General features: G+C 41.7%; 1 protein-coding gene across 1 annotated transcript; it reads right to left on the bottom strand.

Annotated features, from left to right (window-relative positions):
• Positions 1-3594: 3594 nt before the first annotated feature.
• LOC146650208 (protein mono-ADP-ribosyltransferase PARP12-like) lies at positions 3595-16503 on the bottom strand. Its single transcript, XM_085386697.1, has 12 exons — positions 15830-16503; positions 15020-15155; positions 13581-14262; positions 13438-13488; positions 13231-13357; positions 11023-11188; positions 9604-9724; positions 9407-9503; positions 7443-7518; positions 4868-4998; positions 4478-4629; positions 3595-4291 (listed from the first exon to the last, which is right to left on the bottom strand). The coding sequence occupies exons 1-12, from the start codon at positions 16105-16107 to the stop codon at positions 3666-3668; spliced, it is 2643 nt and encodes an 880-aa protein (XP_085242823.1). The 5' UTR covers positions 16108-16503; the 3' UTR covers positions 3595-3665.
• Positions 16504-17210: the final 707 nt, after the last annotated feature.

Below are 17210 nucleotides of genomic sequence, written 5' to 3'. Positions count from 1 at the left end.
TACATAAAGCATCTTTAACAACATAGAAATATACTATGTAACTTTAAATATATCTGTATATCGACACCATTACCAGTCAGCTGATCCACAGGTGCCTTATTCATCTACTGAGGCTGCTCATGCATGGATCTGCTGCCTGCACCTTCAATTTAAGTTTAAGCAGCTATTTCAGATACTCCACAAAAACTTCTGCCATCAGCCAGAAATAAAGATCTGACTCGCTTTCATAGCCCCCCCCTGCGGTTTTTGCCATAGCATTCTTCCATCAGCTGGAGCTAAACCACTGTGACTCAGCAGAAACATAAACATCTCACACGCCGGGAGGGCCGCGTGCAAACAAAGCAGAAAGGAGTCATATTTAATTCATAAGCCAGTGCATTGCAGGAAAGACCAGATTGTCTGATACGCCGAAGCCTGGAAGGTCCTGGCAGCTGACTCTGGAGGTCCAGGAAATGACAGCCAGGGCCAGGACTGCAGCCGCCACGAAGCACACATCAGACAGGAAGGGGCCCCACTCAAGCTGGTTAATGTCAGTGGATATTTACTGTCGCTGGGTGAGCTTTCTGCATCCTGCAGGACACAGCTGCATTTCCCATAGGACAGCTCTATCTTAATGGGCAGCAGAGGCATAATGAAGCACGGGTGGTGGATAAATGGATGCAGCAGAAGTGGCAGCCAAATTTATTTTCACCCTGGGAATTGGGTCTTTGTAATCTAATGTGGAGGCTGAGCTCTTTGTCTTTTTCTTTGTCCCCCACCTGTGGTGGTTGATGGGGGACTTGATATCATTAATGCAAACAGGCTGAAATAATGTAGATTTATTTGGAAATGAAACAGGACCACATACATTAAAAATAAATATATATGGAAACACAATGCATTTGGTTTGATAACGCCTTGGTGGCTTTATCAGTTTGTTTGTGTACCTGCCTCCCTATTTTAACCCCGCCTCCTCAACAGGTACTTATGCTAAAAGGGGCGGGCTAAAGGAAAAAAGAAGTGGGCAGAAAATCTAAGATATGAAGATAAAGCATAGACTGTATATGTAAGATGGACAGCATAATGCCATTTGTCAGCATTATGCTTTGCAACTTGGAAGCACAGAGAGGAAAGTTTTAAATGTCACCATGATGTGGATGTGTCAGCTGTGAGATGGATATGACATGTAATAGAATCAGTCTTCCTAATGGCCACCAGAGGGCGACACTTAAACTTGAAAACAATCATTCTGCTGTTTAGAAGTTTAAAGAGGAAACTGCACTTAAATGCCTTGCTCTCTCAGCTCAGTAACCCCCTTTCCTGATGCTTTTTTGGGGGGTTTCTGTCGACAATTGTCTGCCCAACGGCTCATTAGCAAGTGAGCATATTTATCTCTGCATTTCAAAATCACATCTGCCTTGTTGTGAATTCCACTTCCACAAAGCTAATTCCCAGGAGTCAGGCCTAATCAGAATCAGTGTGACACCGTTTTCGATCTTTAACCAAGGCCGATTACTTTTTTCTTTTTTTTTCATTAAGATCACAGAAGACCTGGATTTAATAGCTTTGTAATTGTGCAAAAAGTCTGTTTCCACCATTCGTTGCTACAGTGGAAACATCCAAACATGCCCATATTCACACTGCAGTTTATAGGAAACATAACAGAAGGCAGTTGCTAGTGCATGTACGCTGATAGGAGGGGGTGCTACAGCGGGGTTACTTTACAGGCCTAATGTTTTGTGTCAGATGAAGCACCGGCAGCCATATTGATCATTTTTCATGCCCTGCCTCATTTCACTAAGAGCCCCAACATGACTGCTGGTGGCATTTTTTATGTCAGTTATGAGACACGCAGAAAAAAAAGACAGAACGAACTGCAGCTCTGACAGCGACAAACAAACAAACACACTCTAATGTGCTGCAACATGCTTTACTTTAATAATTGTGAAAACAGTGATTATTCATGTTGAGCAGGTGAAATGATCAATAATCACACCCTAAACAAATCACCCACCATGCACATTACAAGCCTTTCATTTACATTTTATCAATAAAATAATCAATATAGCCTGGTTTTTTTTTTTTTTACCTTCTAGTGGTTGGTAAAAGCTTAAGTCACATTTTTTTCATTTTAATCATAAATTATTTTCAAATCACTTGAAAGATTAAAGAGAAATCCCAAGGAGCATTAACCAATCACGGTTAAGCAGGCTTTGAGCAGGACCCTACAGAGATATCGCCAAAATGCAATATCCAAACAATCGTTAATCTTCTTACGGGAAGATTTATTAAAAAAAAAAAAAAAAAAAAAAAAAGACCTTATAGACAAATGGAACGAGCAGGCCACGCTTGGATATCGCCCCAAAACACTCGCTATCACTCGGAAACAGTGAGGTTGCAGTGGCTGGGGTTGATTCTCAACCAGTTATATTTTTTTAAATGTTCACTGAAAGACGCAAATCCAGTAAGTGAACAACATTTATGGGGGGCGTTTGTTTATGATAGGACAGTAAAGGAGGGAGAAGGCGTGCAAATGGTGTGGGGTCAGATTTGAGCCCGGCCCTCTGCAACAGCCTTATGTTATATGGATCACCTGCTCTGTGAGCACTGAGATATACTGGCATCCAGTCACTAGAGCAATATTTAAAGTGACTCAAGGTAGCTTTGTACTCCTGAGTTTGTCACTCGTAGTTGTAAACAACATTAAACATTTTCTTTCAGGTTTTTCCAAACACGGAGCAGTGACTATCACACGGCGCCGCTGTTTGTTTCCGTGTTCCCAGAAGTTGGGCCCAGCTTCCTGCTGACATCACAAAGGTCGTCTAAAGCAGCAAAGCTATCATTAGGCACCAACGCGCAGTCCGTCATGTGTCTTGACTAAGTTGTTACGAGAATTCGTGACACTAATGGCCTAATCTGACACAGTGTTTTTCATCATTACGTGATACAGTACGATGCGTTCGTATGGTAACCACTAAATGTGGATGACGTATAAAACTTCCTGAGATAATCACGAGGAAAGCACTCAGGTGTTTCTTCTGATACGGCTCGCACGCCGCTGCCGTTTATTTTTTATTTTCTGTAAAAAAGTTAGTGTAGTTTCTTTAAACAACACCTCAACAATTGTGATTGTGCCAAAATGCCACATGTTTACGTGCATCTTCAATTTGCACATAAAAACAAAGTGCGTGGAAATGCTGGCAATTGGTAGAAAATCATTTTACATTTGTTCGAGGTGGAAAAATTCAAGCATCAAAACAACAACAAAAATAAATTATGAAGTGTAACGGGAAAATGTAACAGTTCTGAAGCTTTCTTCTGCACTGCCTCTCGCTTACCTATTCAGCAAACCAAAGTCTCATCATTCAAAGTCATGTGAAGCTGCTTTAATAGCAGTTGACTGAGAAATGAGTTAATCCTAAACTGGTTATCTGTTCATTATAAACAGCAGCTAATAAATCACATATTCTAATCTTCTGGAATTCATTAATATCTGTGGCTTCATTTGTTTTCTTCTCAGTTACTCCAATTAACACTTTTAGTGCTCAAGATCCACCATTGCTGTCTGTTTTTATGCTATTATTAATTATTATTATTATTACTATTATTATTACTATTATTATTACTATTATTATTACTATTATTATTATTGCAAAACACCACCAACCCCCTTTACACCACTGATGTTAAGCAATGGCACAAGAATCGGATGTTTTCTTTGGGGGTGCTGAGGGAGATGGAGGGACATGTGTGGGCTGGTTAACTGTTCTGATGTTTGAGTACGAGGTACTGTATTGGTACCCAGAAGACGCCGAGCTAGATGGGTACCCAGAAGACGCCGAGCTAGATGGGTACCCAGAAGACACAGAGCTAGATGGGTGGGGCGAAGAGGTTGTGTTAGGTGAGTAAAAAGAAGCGGAGGTACTGGCTTTATATCCAGAGGAGATCGTGCTAGGTTGGTAAGCCGATATGGTAGCTGGCTTTGGTGCTGCCACTGGCTTTGGTGCTGGTGCTGATGCACCACCACTGTACATCAATGTACTAACTAGTGGGTGTGTGGTCTTGTACTTTATCAGGTACTCGGGGTAGATCTGGTGCTTCTCAAACACCACATATATGGAGGGGTTCATTACATCGTCAACACAGCTGTCATAGAAGTTTATGTCCCCTCCGTCCTTCGAAGGAGGTCGGGGATAATCGGAGGACCCTTTGGTGAAGTCTCCCACCAGCACCCGTGAGATGAACATGTCTCTGACGTCAGTGTCACCGGTGTAGTTGTGGGAGTATCTGGCATCACGGGCAAAGTAACTACCTGTGTTTAGACACCAAAAGAGACCATTGTGATTATCGGGCAAAAACACAAGCATCGTTCCTCACAACCACAGCTGACAAAAATGTCTGTTTGGTGAGTTTGGAGCTTCTGTTTTTTAAATGTATGGTTTATGAAAACATGCTTTTTATCAATAACTGTTTCAGCTTGAACATTTCTTCCAATCACCTTTGCCAAAAGCCGTTCCATTAAGTCCGCAGATTCTCCAGTCAAAGTTGTGGTGGCAGATGGTGTCAACAAATTTGGAGTGAGTGCCATGAAAAAGCTTTTTCTCAGTCACATTTCCCCCTTTGTTTTTGGTCTTCATCTGATTCTTTTGCCTTGAAATAGAAGACATACAAATATCTTACGTCAGTCTGGTTTGTCTGTATGTCGTGAAAGTGTGCACGCTGACCCTGGACTGTGTACACAAACATTAACACAGCCTCTGGCTCTGAGGAGTGACACCAGTGCAGGAATTTAAATCTGTATTCTTTCAAATCACCAGCAGGGGGCAGAAAATGGATAAAAGAAGTCAGAGTTTACTGAAGTCTGTGGACTGCAGAAGACAATACGTACCATTGAAAGACTTCCCAAAGAGCTTTGTTCTGAATCCTCTCAATTTTGACAATATCAAAGCCTTTCATGGTTTTACAGAAATGAGTTTCCACCGTCTTAAATTCATCTGAAGCGCGCTGGACGGAGATTCGCTGTAAGAAAACAAAAAAAATATTGCAATCTTTCAACACGAGCATTTCCCTTCACCATTTAGTTAGTATGAATTCTTTAGCTTTATGTCTGAGTACAAATATAAATTCTATAATGTTATTTTTAAACAAGGCCAGCAACAGTGTTAAAAAAGGCATTTTACTCCTAAGAACAACACAGAAATGGAAACTCTGAATTCAACGATAGGAAATATATTTCTAAGCTTAGCTTTTTTTTGTCTTTTTGTTTTTTACTTTTTTTCCCCAAATATGTTCTTAGAAAAAAATTATTTGGGAAAATCTTTTGCTTACTGTAGAAATTCCACTTGAAGTGTCATCTGCACAGGAAGCAATGTGGGAACCAGTGACTGAATAAAGTAAATGGTTTTTATCTTAAATCAACAATACAATACAAGACCCGGTGAATACAGCCGGGTCCCAAGTTAAACTCTCCAAATCTCTGAAACAGCCAATGAGAACGTAAATGAGAAGGAAGGATAATGTTTACTGATATATGACAGGGTGGTAAATACATTAGAGGGTGACCAGTTTCAGAATACATAGAGAGCTCAGTATTCAGGAACTGTACCGAGGAAAGTTCTTAGACAGTGAAAGCCCACACGGAGAGGACTACAGTAATTAATGGTAAATGGCCTGTATTTGTATAGCGCTTTACTTAGTCCCTATGGACCCCAAAGCGCTTCACACACACATTCACACACTGACAAGCTACATTGTAGCCACAGCTGCCCTGGGGCACAATGACAGAGGCGAGGCTGCCGGACACTGGCGCCACCGGGCCCTCTGACCACCACCAGTAGGCAACGGGTGAAGTGTCTCGCCCAAAGACACAACGACCGAGACTGTCGGAGCCGGGGCTCGAACCGGCAACCTTCAAACCGACGAACTACCAACTCTTGAGCTACGATCGCCCAATAAAGTCTGTGAGAATGTAAACTCCCAGGGTTTAATGGATAACTGGAACTTCCAGTATTCAGGATGGTGTAACATAAGAGCCCACACTGAAAAATACTATGAGGCCAGAATCAAGTTTCTATCTGAGGAAGGATAACAGATCAGATATGATCTTAAAAATATGTTTTTAAGATAAAGGCTTGTCTGTTTTTATTTTATGTCGTTCGGTTGTCTTATTTAATCCTTTTTCTCTCTTTTTTTTGTTATTTTGTATGCGTGTTATATTGTTTAATATAATGTTGTATTTAAAAAAAAAACTGATTGCTTTCACCTTTTACTAGAAAATTACACTGCATAACATTGAGTTGTACATCTACATTACTATGTTTGGAATATGTTAACATATGTACAGTGTTGGGGAGTAACAGAATACATGTACCGCCGTTACGTATTTAGAATACAAAATATGAGTAACTGTATTCCGTTACAGTTACCGTTTAAAAAGGTGGTATTCAGAATACAGTTACTTTGTTGAAATAAATGGATTACACGGCGGTACTTTCCTGTTTCATGTTGTCGCGGGTCAGGACTGTTTGGGTTTTGTTTGACAGCTACGTTCTGTTGTTCCAGGCGGCAGCGTTACGGTTGCCATGGTTACAGGGCGACGCTCTCTCTCTCTCTCTGCGACTGTGTGTTTCCTGGGTGAGAGAGCGCCTTTTCGTCGTTGTTGTTGTTGTTGTTGTGCTAAGCTAACAGGCAGAATGCTACAAGCATAGCTCTAAAGAATGTAGCATCATGGGCAGTGTAGTCCGTGCTGCAGGGAGAATGGACTGCCATACACGTTATGGGTCTGTGAGCGCGAGGAGGGAGAAAAAGGGGAGTGGAAAGGTAGGAGTTGTCATCGAGGAAAAACGGGAGCTGGAAGCATGTAAATATAATAATAACCACTGCAGCCAAGAAGAGTGCCTGACGAGCCCAGTTGTAAGTAAGCTATTAAGACTCGACTGTACACCGTGTTCGTGTTTTCCTCCGAAAACAATAAGTTCCGTTGGAGCAGCCTTTCAACGCCTCTCTCTGTCTCTCGCAAGAAAAGTTGACCCACACAACAAAGTAAAGCTATTTTTCGGCTACGAGCCGACAGGGACCCCGCCGTATTAGTCAGAGGTCCCTTTACTACAGTTCGGAGTCGCGGACCTTCAGTAATAGTAATAAATCACACAGCAATAGTACATTCACGTTGTTGTAAAAAGCATGATAATATATTAAGTAATCCAAAGTATTCAGAATACGTTACTGTCATTGAGTAACGTAACGGAATACGTTACAGAATACATTTTGGGGCATGTATTCTGTATTCTGTAATGGAATACATTTTAAAAGTAACCTTCCCAACACTGCGTGTGTGTGTGTGTGTGTGTGTGTGTGTGTGTGTGTGTGTGTGTGTGTGTGTGTGTGTATATATATAAGTCTAAACTTGAGTGTGAGCTCAAACAGCAGAGACATAAAACTAATATTTTATGGTTTCACAATACCGAATATCCTGTTTCGGGGATCTGTGTCTTGTCCCAGTTGTCTGGTATTGGAGCAGATGCTTTAACCACGGGCCGTCTGCAGAGACAGAGGGTTAGGATGACTTTAAATACACAAGGTTTGGGTGTAATACGTCTGAAAACATAAGTAACACAAATGCCATTAAAAGTTTCTTTGATATACAGACACCTTCACTTTTTACATATGTTTTAAGATTTCATTTTAAATCAACAAAACATTTTTCCCATCACATGCCATAATGGCAAGAGCTCATGTTTGTCATTTTTAGGAGTGTTTTTGTTTGTTTTTCAATTTTTTTTATAATTGCTAAATAAAAAAAAAGAACAAATAGGACCCACTGCTGAGATGATCTGGATACGGTTAAGAAAGACGCACACCTGAGCATGTAATAACCCCCACAGTTCATACTAATATCAGAAAAAACAAACAAACCAACTATGAAATCTTAGGAACTCTTTCTTAACATCCAGGGCGACAGGCCTCACCAGGTCTAGATCAGGGAACGGGTCTAGAATCATATCTCTGTGTCACTGTTTTATCAATTATGTCTTTATGGTAGAAAGATGCTTGAAAGAAGCCACTTTGAGTAAAGAGCACCAGATAGCTCCCTCGGCACACAGCTCTCACAACACGACGTGATGTCACGGTGTTGGTAGCATCATGCTCTGTGCTGCTTCAGGCAGCAGAGACGGGCAGGGCTGAGTTAGATCAAAATAAAGGTTCACATTTCTGCACAGCAATGAGCTGCATCATAGGCGTTGCTGCTGGTTACAGAAAGTCTGTCCTTCAGTGGTCCAGAGTTAAACTCCAATACAGTATAATGTGCATCAACAGACCTGAAACAACCAAGTCTGACAGGACCTGCCATGAAGACCAGAATAAACCAAACAAATCCAAGAATGTAGAAGCCAGACTCACAGCTGTACTACTACAAAATCGGTTTGGGATTTTTTTAATGAAATTTGTGGAAATTTAAAAAAAAAAAAAAAAAAGCAACTTACGTTTAGCAAGCTCTGACTGGAGCATTTTTAATGTCTAGTGCTTGCCTGTTTTTTGACATTCTTGCTACTGAATGGACAAACATGGTGAATTTGCTTCACTCTAATCTTAAGGCCCTGGCAACACTAGTATGTTGGCACGTATGGTAAACCAAACCCAAACGAGCACTGTCTTCATGCGGCCTTCCCTCAGCTGGAAGCTCGAAGGCCAAAGCTGGAACATCAAATTCTCCCGAATTCTTCCTCAAGGTCGCCTGCAGTGACTTGGGGATTGTTGACTTTTGCTTAAAACTAGGTGAAAGCGCACTCTCTCTCTCTTTGGATACAGGAAACACACACGCACACATGTACTCAGACACACACACACACACACACACACACACACACACACCTCGCCCTCCAAACGCCTTCGACGCTTACACCTGATGCGGTCAGGCAGGTCTCTGTCCAGCGCCAGGTTTCAGCTGCAGGACCAGATGACTGTTGTCTACATTGGCTCTCTCCATTACCCCATACCACCCCCCACCCCCCGATCCCTGTCGCAAATCATGTGTTTTTTATGTTGTAAGTTGTGAGGATTCATGTGCTTCATTGTGCTGAGGGTTTTTTTTTTTTTCTTTCTGTTCTCAAACTGCTCTCCCATCTGGGCGGAGTTCTTTTTTTCCTCCTCTTCCCTCATGTATTGCATCATCTATCTCTCTGTATGTACAATCAGAAGGCGTCCTGTTTCACTGCATGTACGTGTAACATTGCTAATGACAATTAAACGTCTCAATCAAGTGTTGAACAGGAATCATGTTAGATTCTGGCAGACACACTGGTCTCTACAGACTGGTTGGTAACGATCAAGGAGTTAACAAGTCTATCAGACTCATTTAAAACACTACATGTAAACCAAAGTGAAGGTGTCTTAAAACTTTCTTGGGGCTGTTTTTGGGATGACGTACCTGACTTTCTTTGTTAGGACATCTGCAGCAGAGACAAACAGTGGCCGTCTGCACACACACCTTTTGGTGCCATAGCGTTTATTTGTCTGTATCATGTCTGAGGAGGAAGTTTAAAGTTAAATGATAATGAGAAACTCAGTTTTACATTTTAACATGCAGAAATGAGTCAACACAGAGTTTCTATATTCTTTGTTTACCCTGGAAACTGAGTGAATACGACTGGGAGCCAGCAATGAACTCCACCACGTCTTTGTCATTGGCCAGAAACTTCTCCTCCAGCTTTGTGCTGTTGATGTCTGCTGCTTTATGTCCACTAGTCTGCAAAGCAAGAAAGGTGACTGTGTTTTTAACCTGAAAACAAACCTGCATCAGCATAAGAGCAATGAACGATTGGTAAGAGAAATTAATTTATAATATTTAATAAATATCCCAAGATAGCGACTGTCAAATTAGCTTGGCTGAAAACCATTGAGGCCGTTTGAAAGTCTGACGTTCTTTCCAGTAGAGTTACCCTAACAGACTTTAACTTTACTTATTTATTTTTTAAACTCAACAGTCCAGTATGAGCATGCTCAGTTCACATGATCAACTGAGCACAGCTGGTACATGTAGCCGTTTACTTCAGCTGCTAATTTCTCCTCAGAGATACCAGAGCTGTATGCACAGACTGTGGCAGCCTCGATTTACAGCCATAATAGATGAGATTAAAACTTTAATCATGAGCTGTAATTCCAGCAGCTTAAACAACAGAATACAGAGAGGATAAAAAAATATGAAAAATATAGTTGTGATTGCAGCAGAAGCAATGCAGTGACCTCCAAAATGGTCAGTGAAATAGAGGTTCAGTGACTATTTGTAGCTCAGATCAGCTCCGCTAGCTTTTCTTGCTGAGGCATGCTGTCAGTGTGGATATCTTCAATAAAACTCTGGAGCAGCTATTTTTTCCATGTTTGTTCACTGTTTTCTACCTCCCAATCTGTTGAGAAGTGTTTCACAATTATACCAGTCCTATGACGTGGCATTACCCAGAGCAAAGACTTTAACCTTTGATTAGAAAATCAGATAGTTTACGCTTTAATAACAGCCTCTGATGTAATAAATCTATTGAGGCAGTATGACTTTAAAGATATTTTAACAGAGAGTGACAACAGAGAACTGACTTCGAAGCTGATATATTGAACGTGTTAGCAAACAGTTACACATTTACATAGTCAAAAACCCCAGTGGATGACACTAAGGTGCTTGTGTGCACCTTTTATGTAAAGGTCCTACATGCTCAGTGCTCCATTATTTTTGCAGTCTAGCACCTAGATATGGTTCTGAGCAGGTATTATAGAATTGGTTTTTAAGAATTTTTTATCATTGAAAATGCTGTCGAGATGTTTAGCTCTCCTGACGAGAGCTAAAGCTAAAACAAACACAAGCTGAAAAGCACTGAAATGCTTTGTGGAGATCACCTGGAGGGGGAAAAACACCCGGTAGGGTCATAGTTCGAGGGACTTTTTTCCACATTACAAATGTTTTTTTTAATCATGTTTACAACAAAAGTACTGACTCACGTGCTAACAACCTTTTGAAAACACTGTGGATGAACAGTGGATTCTGATGCTACTCACATCTGCGGAATAAGTGTTCCACCTCCCAAACTCATCCTGCCAGTACCAAAGCCACTCGGTGGTGTGGATGAAAGTCGGCTCAATCACGGAGTTTTCTGTCGAGAGTCGACGTACTTTGTTCGATCCACAGGTCATCGTGTCAAAGTGCACGGCTGGACTGGTGCTACTGCAGACACCCAAAACAGAAGGCATAATGTTAACATTTTAACAAGTGTGTGGAGTTTGAAAGAAGTTGATATTAAGGAAACAGTAATAGAAATAAAGAATTGTGTCCTGTGGCTGTGGAATCATCACCTAAATCGTCTCCTTTCCACAACCAGGTCCTTGTGTTTGTGTTTGTATTGGGTCTCACTTTAGGATGAATTTGTCTCATAATTGGAGATTAAGTATCAGAACTTCAGGAGTGGGACCACACCTGCAAACACACTCCTTCCAGTTCTCATCCATATAGGTTCCCCCAGTCCTACAAGCTGTTCATTCTCGTTTACATGCCCCACCCTCCATCCCCTTTTCAATTCTTTAACTTCTTGACTTGTATTTAGTACGTTTAGTATGGGATGTGCCAGGTCCCGGAGCTGCCGTCAGTCCCTTTCGAGGCCTTCCTCAAACCGCAGCTCAATTCATGTCAAAGCCATTCACCTTTATCTACGAAAATGCTGTCAAATATAAATGAGGACGTGGGCCCAGCTAGTGAATTACCCGTTACCAATGTAAACCTTATTCTACAGGCCCACACACCAACACAAATCCCTATTCTAAAGAGGACACACGTATGATCTTTGTCATAGTATTTATGTATGAACACAAAGCAAAGATGAAAACCAGCACAAAGAGACGTTAAAGCGATCACCACAATGATTCTACTTTGGAAACATATACAGGCAGAAACTGAGCTGGCAGCCTGACTGCTCCTCAGTAGGGAAGGATACCGGTATCAGGTGCCATGATGGCACCGGTTCTGACATAAACGGTAGTAACCAGACCTAAAAGCAGCGCACATTTCGGTGCTTTTTTTCCTTAGATGTCACACACTTCAGATTCTAGCCAATCATTTTACGTTTCCGAGGATAGTAGGCGGGTCCAGGTACGTACGTTCTTTTAGAGCAGAGCTACAGATTACAAATGTCCAAGGCGAAGCGGTCAAAAGTCTGGCTGTACTTCACAGCAAAAGATGCAAACTCAGCAGCAACAAGTGCTTTAAGCTGATACTGTGATACTGTCAAAGGAGGTAACACCTCAAATCCGATGAAACACCTGGCGACGCATAGCGTTTTTTTTAAAAGCCCAGAAATGCGCCGTATTTGATAGCTTGCTGCGAGACCTCACACTGTGCACATCTACTGCGGGTGTGGTGCCTGTTATGCAACATCCCCCAAAAACACGAAGAGGAGAGTCCTGGCCCCTAGCCCTGCCAGTGTAGCAGAAATGATGAGGATGATGATGGCAGCAGCCGTTCTTCTCTGCGTGAGTAGCTTAATGTTGTTCGTGTGTAATTTACGTTGAGTAGGCTAACCACGTTATTAAATTAATGCATGTAAGGTGAACTAGCAAACATCATCATAGCTACATGCAGCTGTCTTCTTGTTTGATGGCAGATACTCCCTTCACCCTGGCCAAAAAGGCTAAAATGACCAAAGAAAAAGTGGAAAACAGCTGAACATGAGAGGTTTTTGGACAAAGTTTGTGTTTTTTCCATTGTTTAAGCACTGCTTCCAGCCAAGAGTGATACCATATATGCCCCATAGCTGCAGAAAAGGCTAACGTTGTTATCTTGGTGCTTGCAAAGAGCTGAAGTTGTGTTAGCGGGATAATGCAGTTGTTTCCATCCTGGATGCAGTTCCCACTTTACCATCACACTCTTGTTCTTTTGCGGAATAAAAATAAAAGTAATGTCCGTGCTCATGCTGTGGACCGCTCCACTACTTTCATCCTCAGACACATGAGCTGAAATCAGCTGATTCAAGTGCAGGTGGAACCAATATTAGAATCAATAGGCAAGCAGACTAACAATTCCAAGGAATGCCACTACTGGGAACTGTTCTCGATTCCCATCCCTACACCTAACTGAATGCTCCGAACCAGTAAACTGCCAAAAGTTCTGCTTTTAAACAGTCTGTGATGATCACAAAGTCAAGTGTATTTGATTATCAGATTATCACGTTGTCTTTTGCAGGACTGCAGAGAGTCCTGTGAGAACTTGGTAAGTACCTGTATGAGTTACTGGGGTCACAGTAGTCTCTCTCAATTGTCTCATTATCGGGCAAATCAGTCCACTGGTGTCCCTCTTGGACCTGCCATCGGTACGGCATCTTGTCATGAGCTTTAAAACATCGATCTAAGAAGAAAGACAGCTGGTCAAAGTCAAGAAAGAACTACATTAAAGCCTCAAACACTTACTAACCATGACTTTCTCACCATCATGTTTGCAGTGACCTTTAATGAAGTACATGCAGATCCCTGTTTTATCTGAAAGAAACAGGAGATATTTCACAGGCTTCATTCAGACAGCAGCTTTAGTTCATCTGAAAACATCAGAAGTGTTTTCAGCTGGTGTTTACCTCTGACAGGCCTCTGTCTATTGTTCTGCCATTCTCCACCTTTAGCAGCTTCATCACTGACAGCAGCGTTAATGTTGCTTGATGAACGAGTTTTTGGTAGTGGTTGCTTATTGGTGCCCCTGTTGCCGCCTCTCCCTCTGACAGCTGCTTGACTTCTTCCATGACGGCGTCTCCGTCTTCGAGTCTCACCGTTTTCACTGCTCGCATCGTTGTCACTGGTGGCTGCGGAGATGTCACTGGTGGAAGAGTTTTCATCGTCGCTTTCATTCAGTCCATTACTGGTGTACAGATCGAAGATGTGAGTGCCAGCAAGCATCTCAGTAAGTGAGGAGGCTCGATCCTGCACTGGTCGGCTGCTCTGGTTTCCTCTGTTTCCCCTATTGCCCCTGCTGCCTGTCGCACCCCTACCACCTCTCCCTCTGCCTCTCCGCTGTTGTTGACCATTCTCAGCCAGCCTCAAAGCCTCTTTATTTGCATACACAGCCTTCAAGGATGGCAGAAGGGCACCAGGTACGCCTCTTTCTTGGACATTTTTTATGGGCTGTGGAGCAGTAAAATTGTGATTCCTCGAGCAGCTGCATTCACGGCTGATGTACTTCTGGCAGATGTGGAGCCTCCTGCAACCATCACCATCCTGACACCGGCCGAACTCTCCATCACCGTTGTTGTAGTCGTAGCATATCTGATGGAGACAGAACAAAATGAAAGGAAAGCGTGGTTATATACACGGACTGTAAGTAAAAGATGGAATACAATCACTGACTGTATGTAAATGATGGATATAAACATTGCAACATCCTGCTTTTTTTAACCAGTTTAAATTGATTTTACTCTAAATGCCACAATAAATTGTTCAAAACGTTTTCTTAGGTCTAGTATATCTTTGTCAAGTTTAAAGACGATCCATAAAAAATTGTGGGTAATATAAAGTTTTGACTGATTTTTTAGATGAGACTTTGACCGCGACCCAATTTTCATCTAAATTAAATCAGCTGTTATCATCACACAAAATCTGAAAAAGATATCGTGAAAACTGTGGACGGTACTGCAAACAAACAAACAAATGAAAGGAAATGATTATTTACCAATTACATTGCATGCGTTTTAAAACTTTTAATATACTTTTTGACATGTATAAAAAAGCTGATTTGCCACCAACGTGACAGAAAATGTGTTTTAAAATTGGAGAACAATACACATCTGGCAAACAACTTTACCTCTAAGTTTTAAGAACACCTCAATTTGTGAAGAATTACATATTATATTACACTGTGTGGGTGTCAGCTGTACTGTTTGTTATTGCTACAGTATCAACAAGCTGTTACAATTTAAATGAACATATCAGAATCAGATGTGAAAAGATGTTATGACAATGATGATGAGTTCAACCTAAAGTATTTCGTCAGGGTGCTTTTATCGTGTGTTAGGTTAAGACTCACAGCAGGAAGGAGTGTGTGGTCACTCTGCAGCAGCAGGGTGCACAGCTCCTCTCGGCTCAGGCTCTCCAGCTCATGCTGCCTCAGAAGTCTTTGGTTATGCTCAGACGTCAGCTCATGGGAGAAGCTGCAGCCCCTCCTGTTGTAACAGAATCCACACAGCTGAGTCATGACTGTGACATGAGAAGGATTAGGGCCACACACAAACATGATAAGTGCTGCCAAACGTGGATTAATTCATCATTACACGTACACATGCTGTGTGTCTGTTTCCAAATTCAGCCCGATACCAATAAAAAATTCATTTTGACTGAGTGTCTGTCAACATATGTGTTCTTATATTTTTCCAAACCCGAGAATTTGTCCCTAAGCTTAGCTGGCTTCAAAACCAGTTAATATGACGACAATAATAAACACTAATAATAATAATAATAATAAGCACTACGAATTATTTGACATTTTAGCCTCTTTAATGGTCCGTAACTTGGTTGTACACAAATACGACAATAAAAATAAAGTTTTTATTGAGACTCAGAAGTCGGTACAAGGAAGCACAGAGAGGAACTTTTCCTATTAGCCTTTCGAGTCACATGATGATATTTGTTCAGGTTAGCTTTCCTAACAAATCTGCGTCAAACTGCTGAAAATGTCGAATTCACTGACTGTAAACAGAGACACTAGTCAGGGCCTTTAACCCTGGAATATTTTGCAGCCACTTTCAGCATTACTAGAAAAGGCCTGGATGAACAGAGACGGTGGCTGTTTCACTCGGGCCATGACTCACCTTTCTTACTTTAAGTCCAGTATATTTACCTGAGCTGAGTGAACTGACAGAATCCGCTGAAGAGGAAGTTTTTGCACAGGTGCAGACCCCTGCACGTCCCCGGGCAGTCTTTCACTCTGCAAAGTCTCAGGCGGGTCCTGGCCACCACCTTCGGCTGTCCGTTTGGACAACAGGAAACAAATTTCTCTTGGTTACAAATGATCTCCGACAACTTCGTGGGATCTCCGGAAAACAGATTATACACTAAATCCTCCGTGTTGACTGCTCCTTGGCCGGCGCAGATCATTTTCAGTATTTCCGTCTCCATCGTGTCCGAGCTCTGCCTGCGTTAACTTCCACCTGGGAGACCAAACCGCAGCTTGACGACAGCGGCCGCTGGTTTCATGGGAGGAGGAAATCTTCGGTATCATTTCTGACGATTGGAAAGCGAAACTGAGCTATTTTTATCTTGGACTGATGCTGTAATGCTGCTGATGTCCACTTGGGGGCGTCCACGAAAGAATATAGGGAAGACATTTGTACTCGGCACACAGTGTAACATTAACACAGTAGAGCTGATTAGCAGAAAGCTCAAAGTCTGACTAAAGGAAGTCATAGCTATTACCTCCTGTTGTAGCTTTGCTCTCCTTTAAACCTTTGGGGTGAATTTTCGGGTCTTTAGCTGCTTAACTGTCCATCAGCTGCCAGGCTGTGTGTTTGCAGGTTAAATAGCTCATGCATGTCTGCCTGGGGTGGGGAGGGTGAACCTAAATACATGTGCTGCACAGCTGTGCACTAACAACAATCACAAGTCCAAAAATATCTTTGCTCTTCTTGTTTGCATAGCTGCTACACAGAACACAGTGAAAAACTGAGGTGATTCTCCAGTGGCACACCTGAACGACAGAACAATGTGAATATCAAGAGTATTATACCAACACTAATACTGGTAACGGATTGATACGAGCACAGGAGGATCGATATCTTGTTTTATCTTCTTCAAGTTCAATATGTAACCGACTGAACTGTGTTATTTATTTATTTTTGGAAATGAAAAAATGTGCCTCATACATGCACCGTGTTGACTGTCACGTCTATTTTATTTATAGCCCACAGCACATTTAAAAAGCAGAAGTTGACCCAAAATACTTTAGAGACAGGCGCCTTTACAATCCAGCTCGCCAACAAGCTCACTTTTTAAAATGCAAGAACAGCAGTTAGCTGTGTTTTGTTGTGTTAACTCATTATTGTTGGAAAGTAAAAATCACAGCAATTTAGTGATCATTAAAATGCGTCCAGAATTTGCAAACTGATGATGATTAAGTTAGAAGTAAGTATTCCTCATTAACTGAAGGTGTTGGAACGCCTGAGCAGAGGGAAAATATGAATGTTGTTATTGTAAATATTATTGTAATCTTTATTTGTTCTTTT

Source organism: Rhamphochromis longiceps, linkage group LG17 (genome assembly GCF_057381845.1).
Source record: "Rhamphochromis longiceps isolate RC_006_pf linkage group LG17, R_longiceps_female_GT1.1, whole genome shotgun sequence".
Classification (NCBI taxonomy): Eukaryota; Metazoa; Chordata; class Actinopteri; order Cichliformes; family Cichlidae; genus Rhamphochromis; species Rhamphochromis longiceps.
The sequence above is the reverse complement of the archived record's forward strand: the minus strand, read 5'-3'. Positions and strand labels throughout refer to the sequence as shown.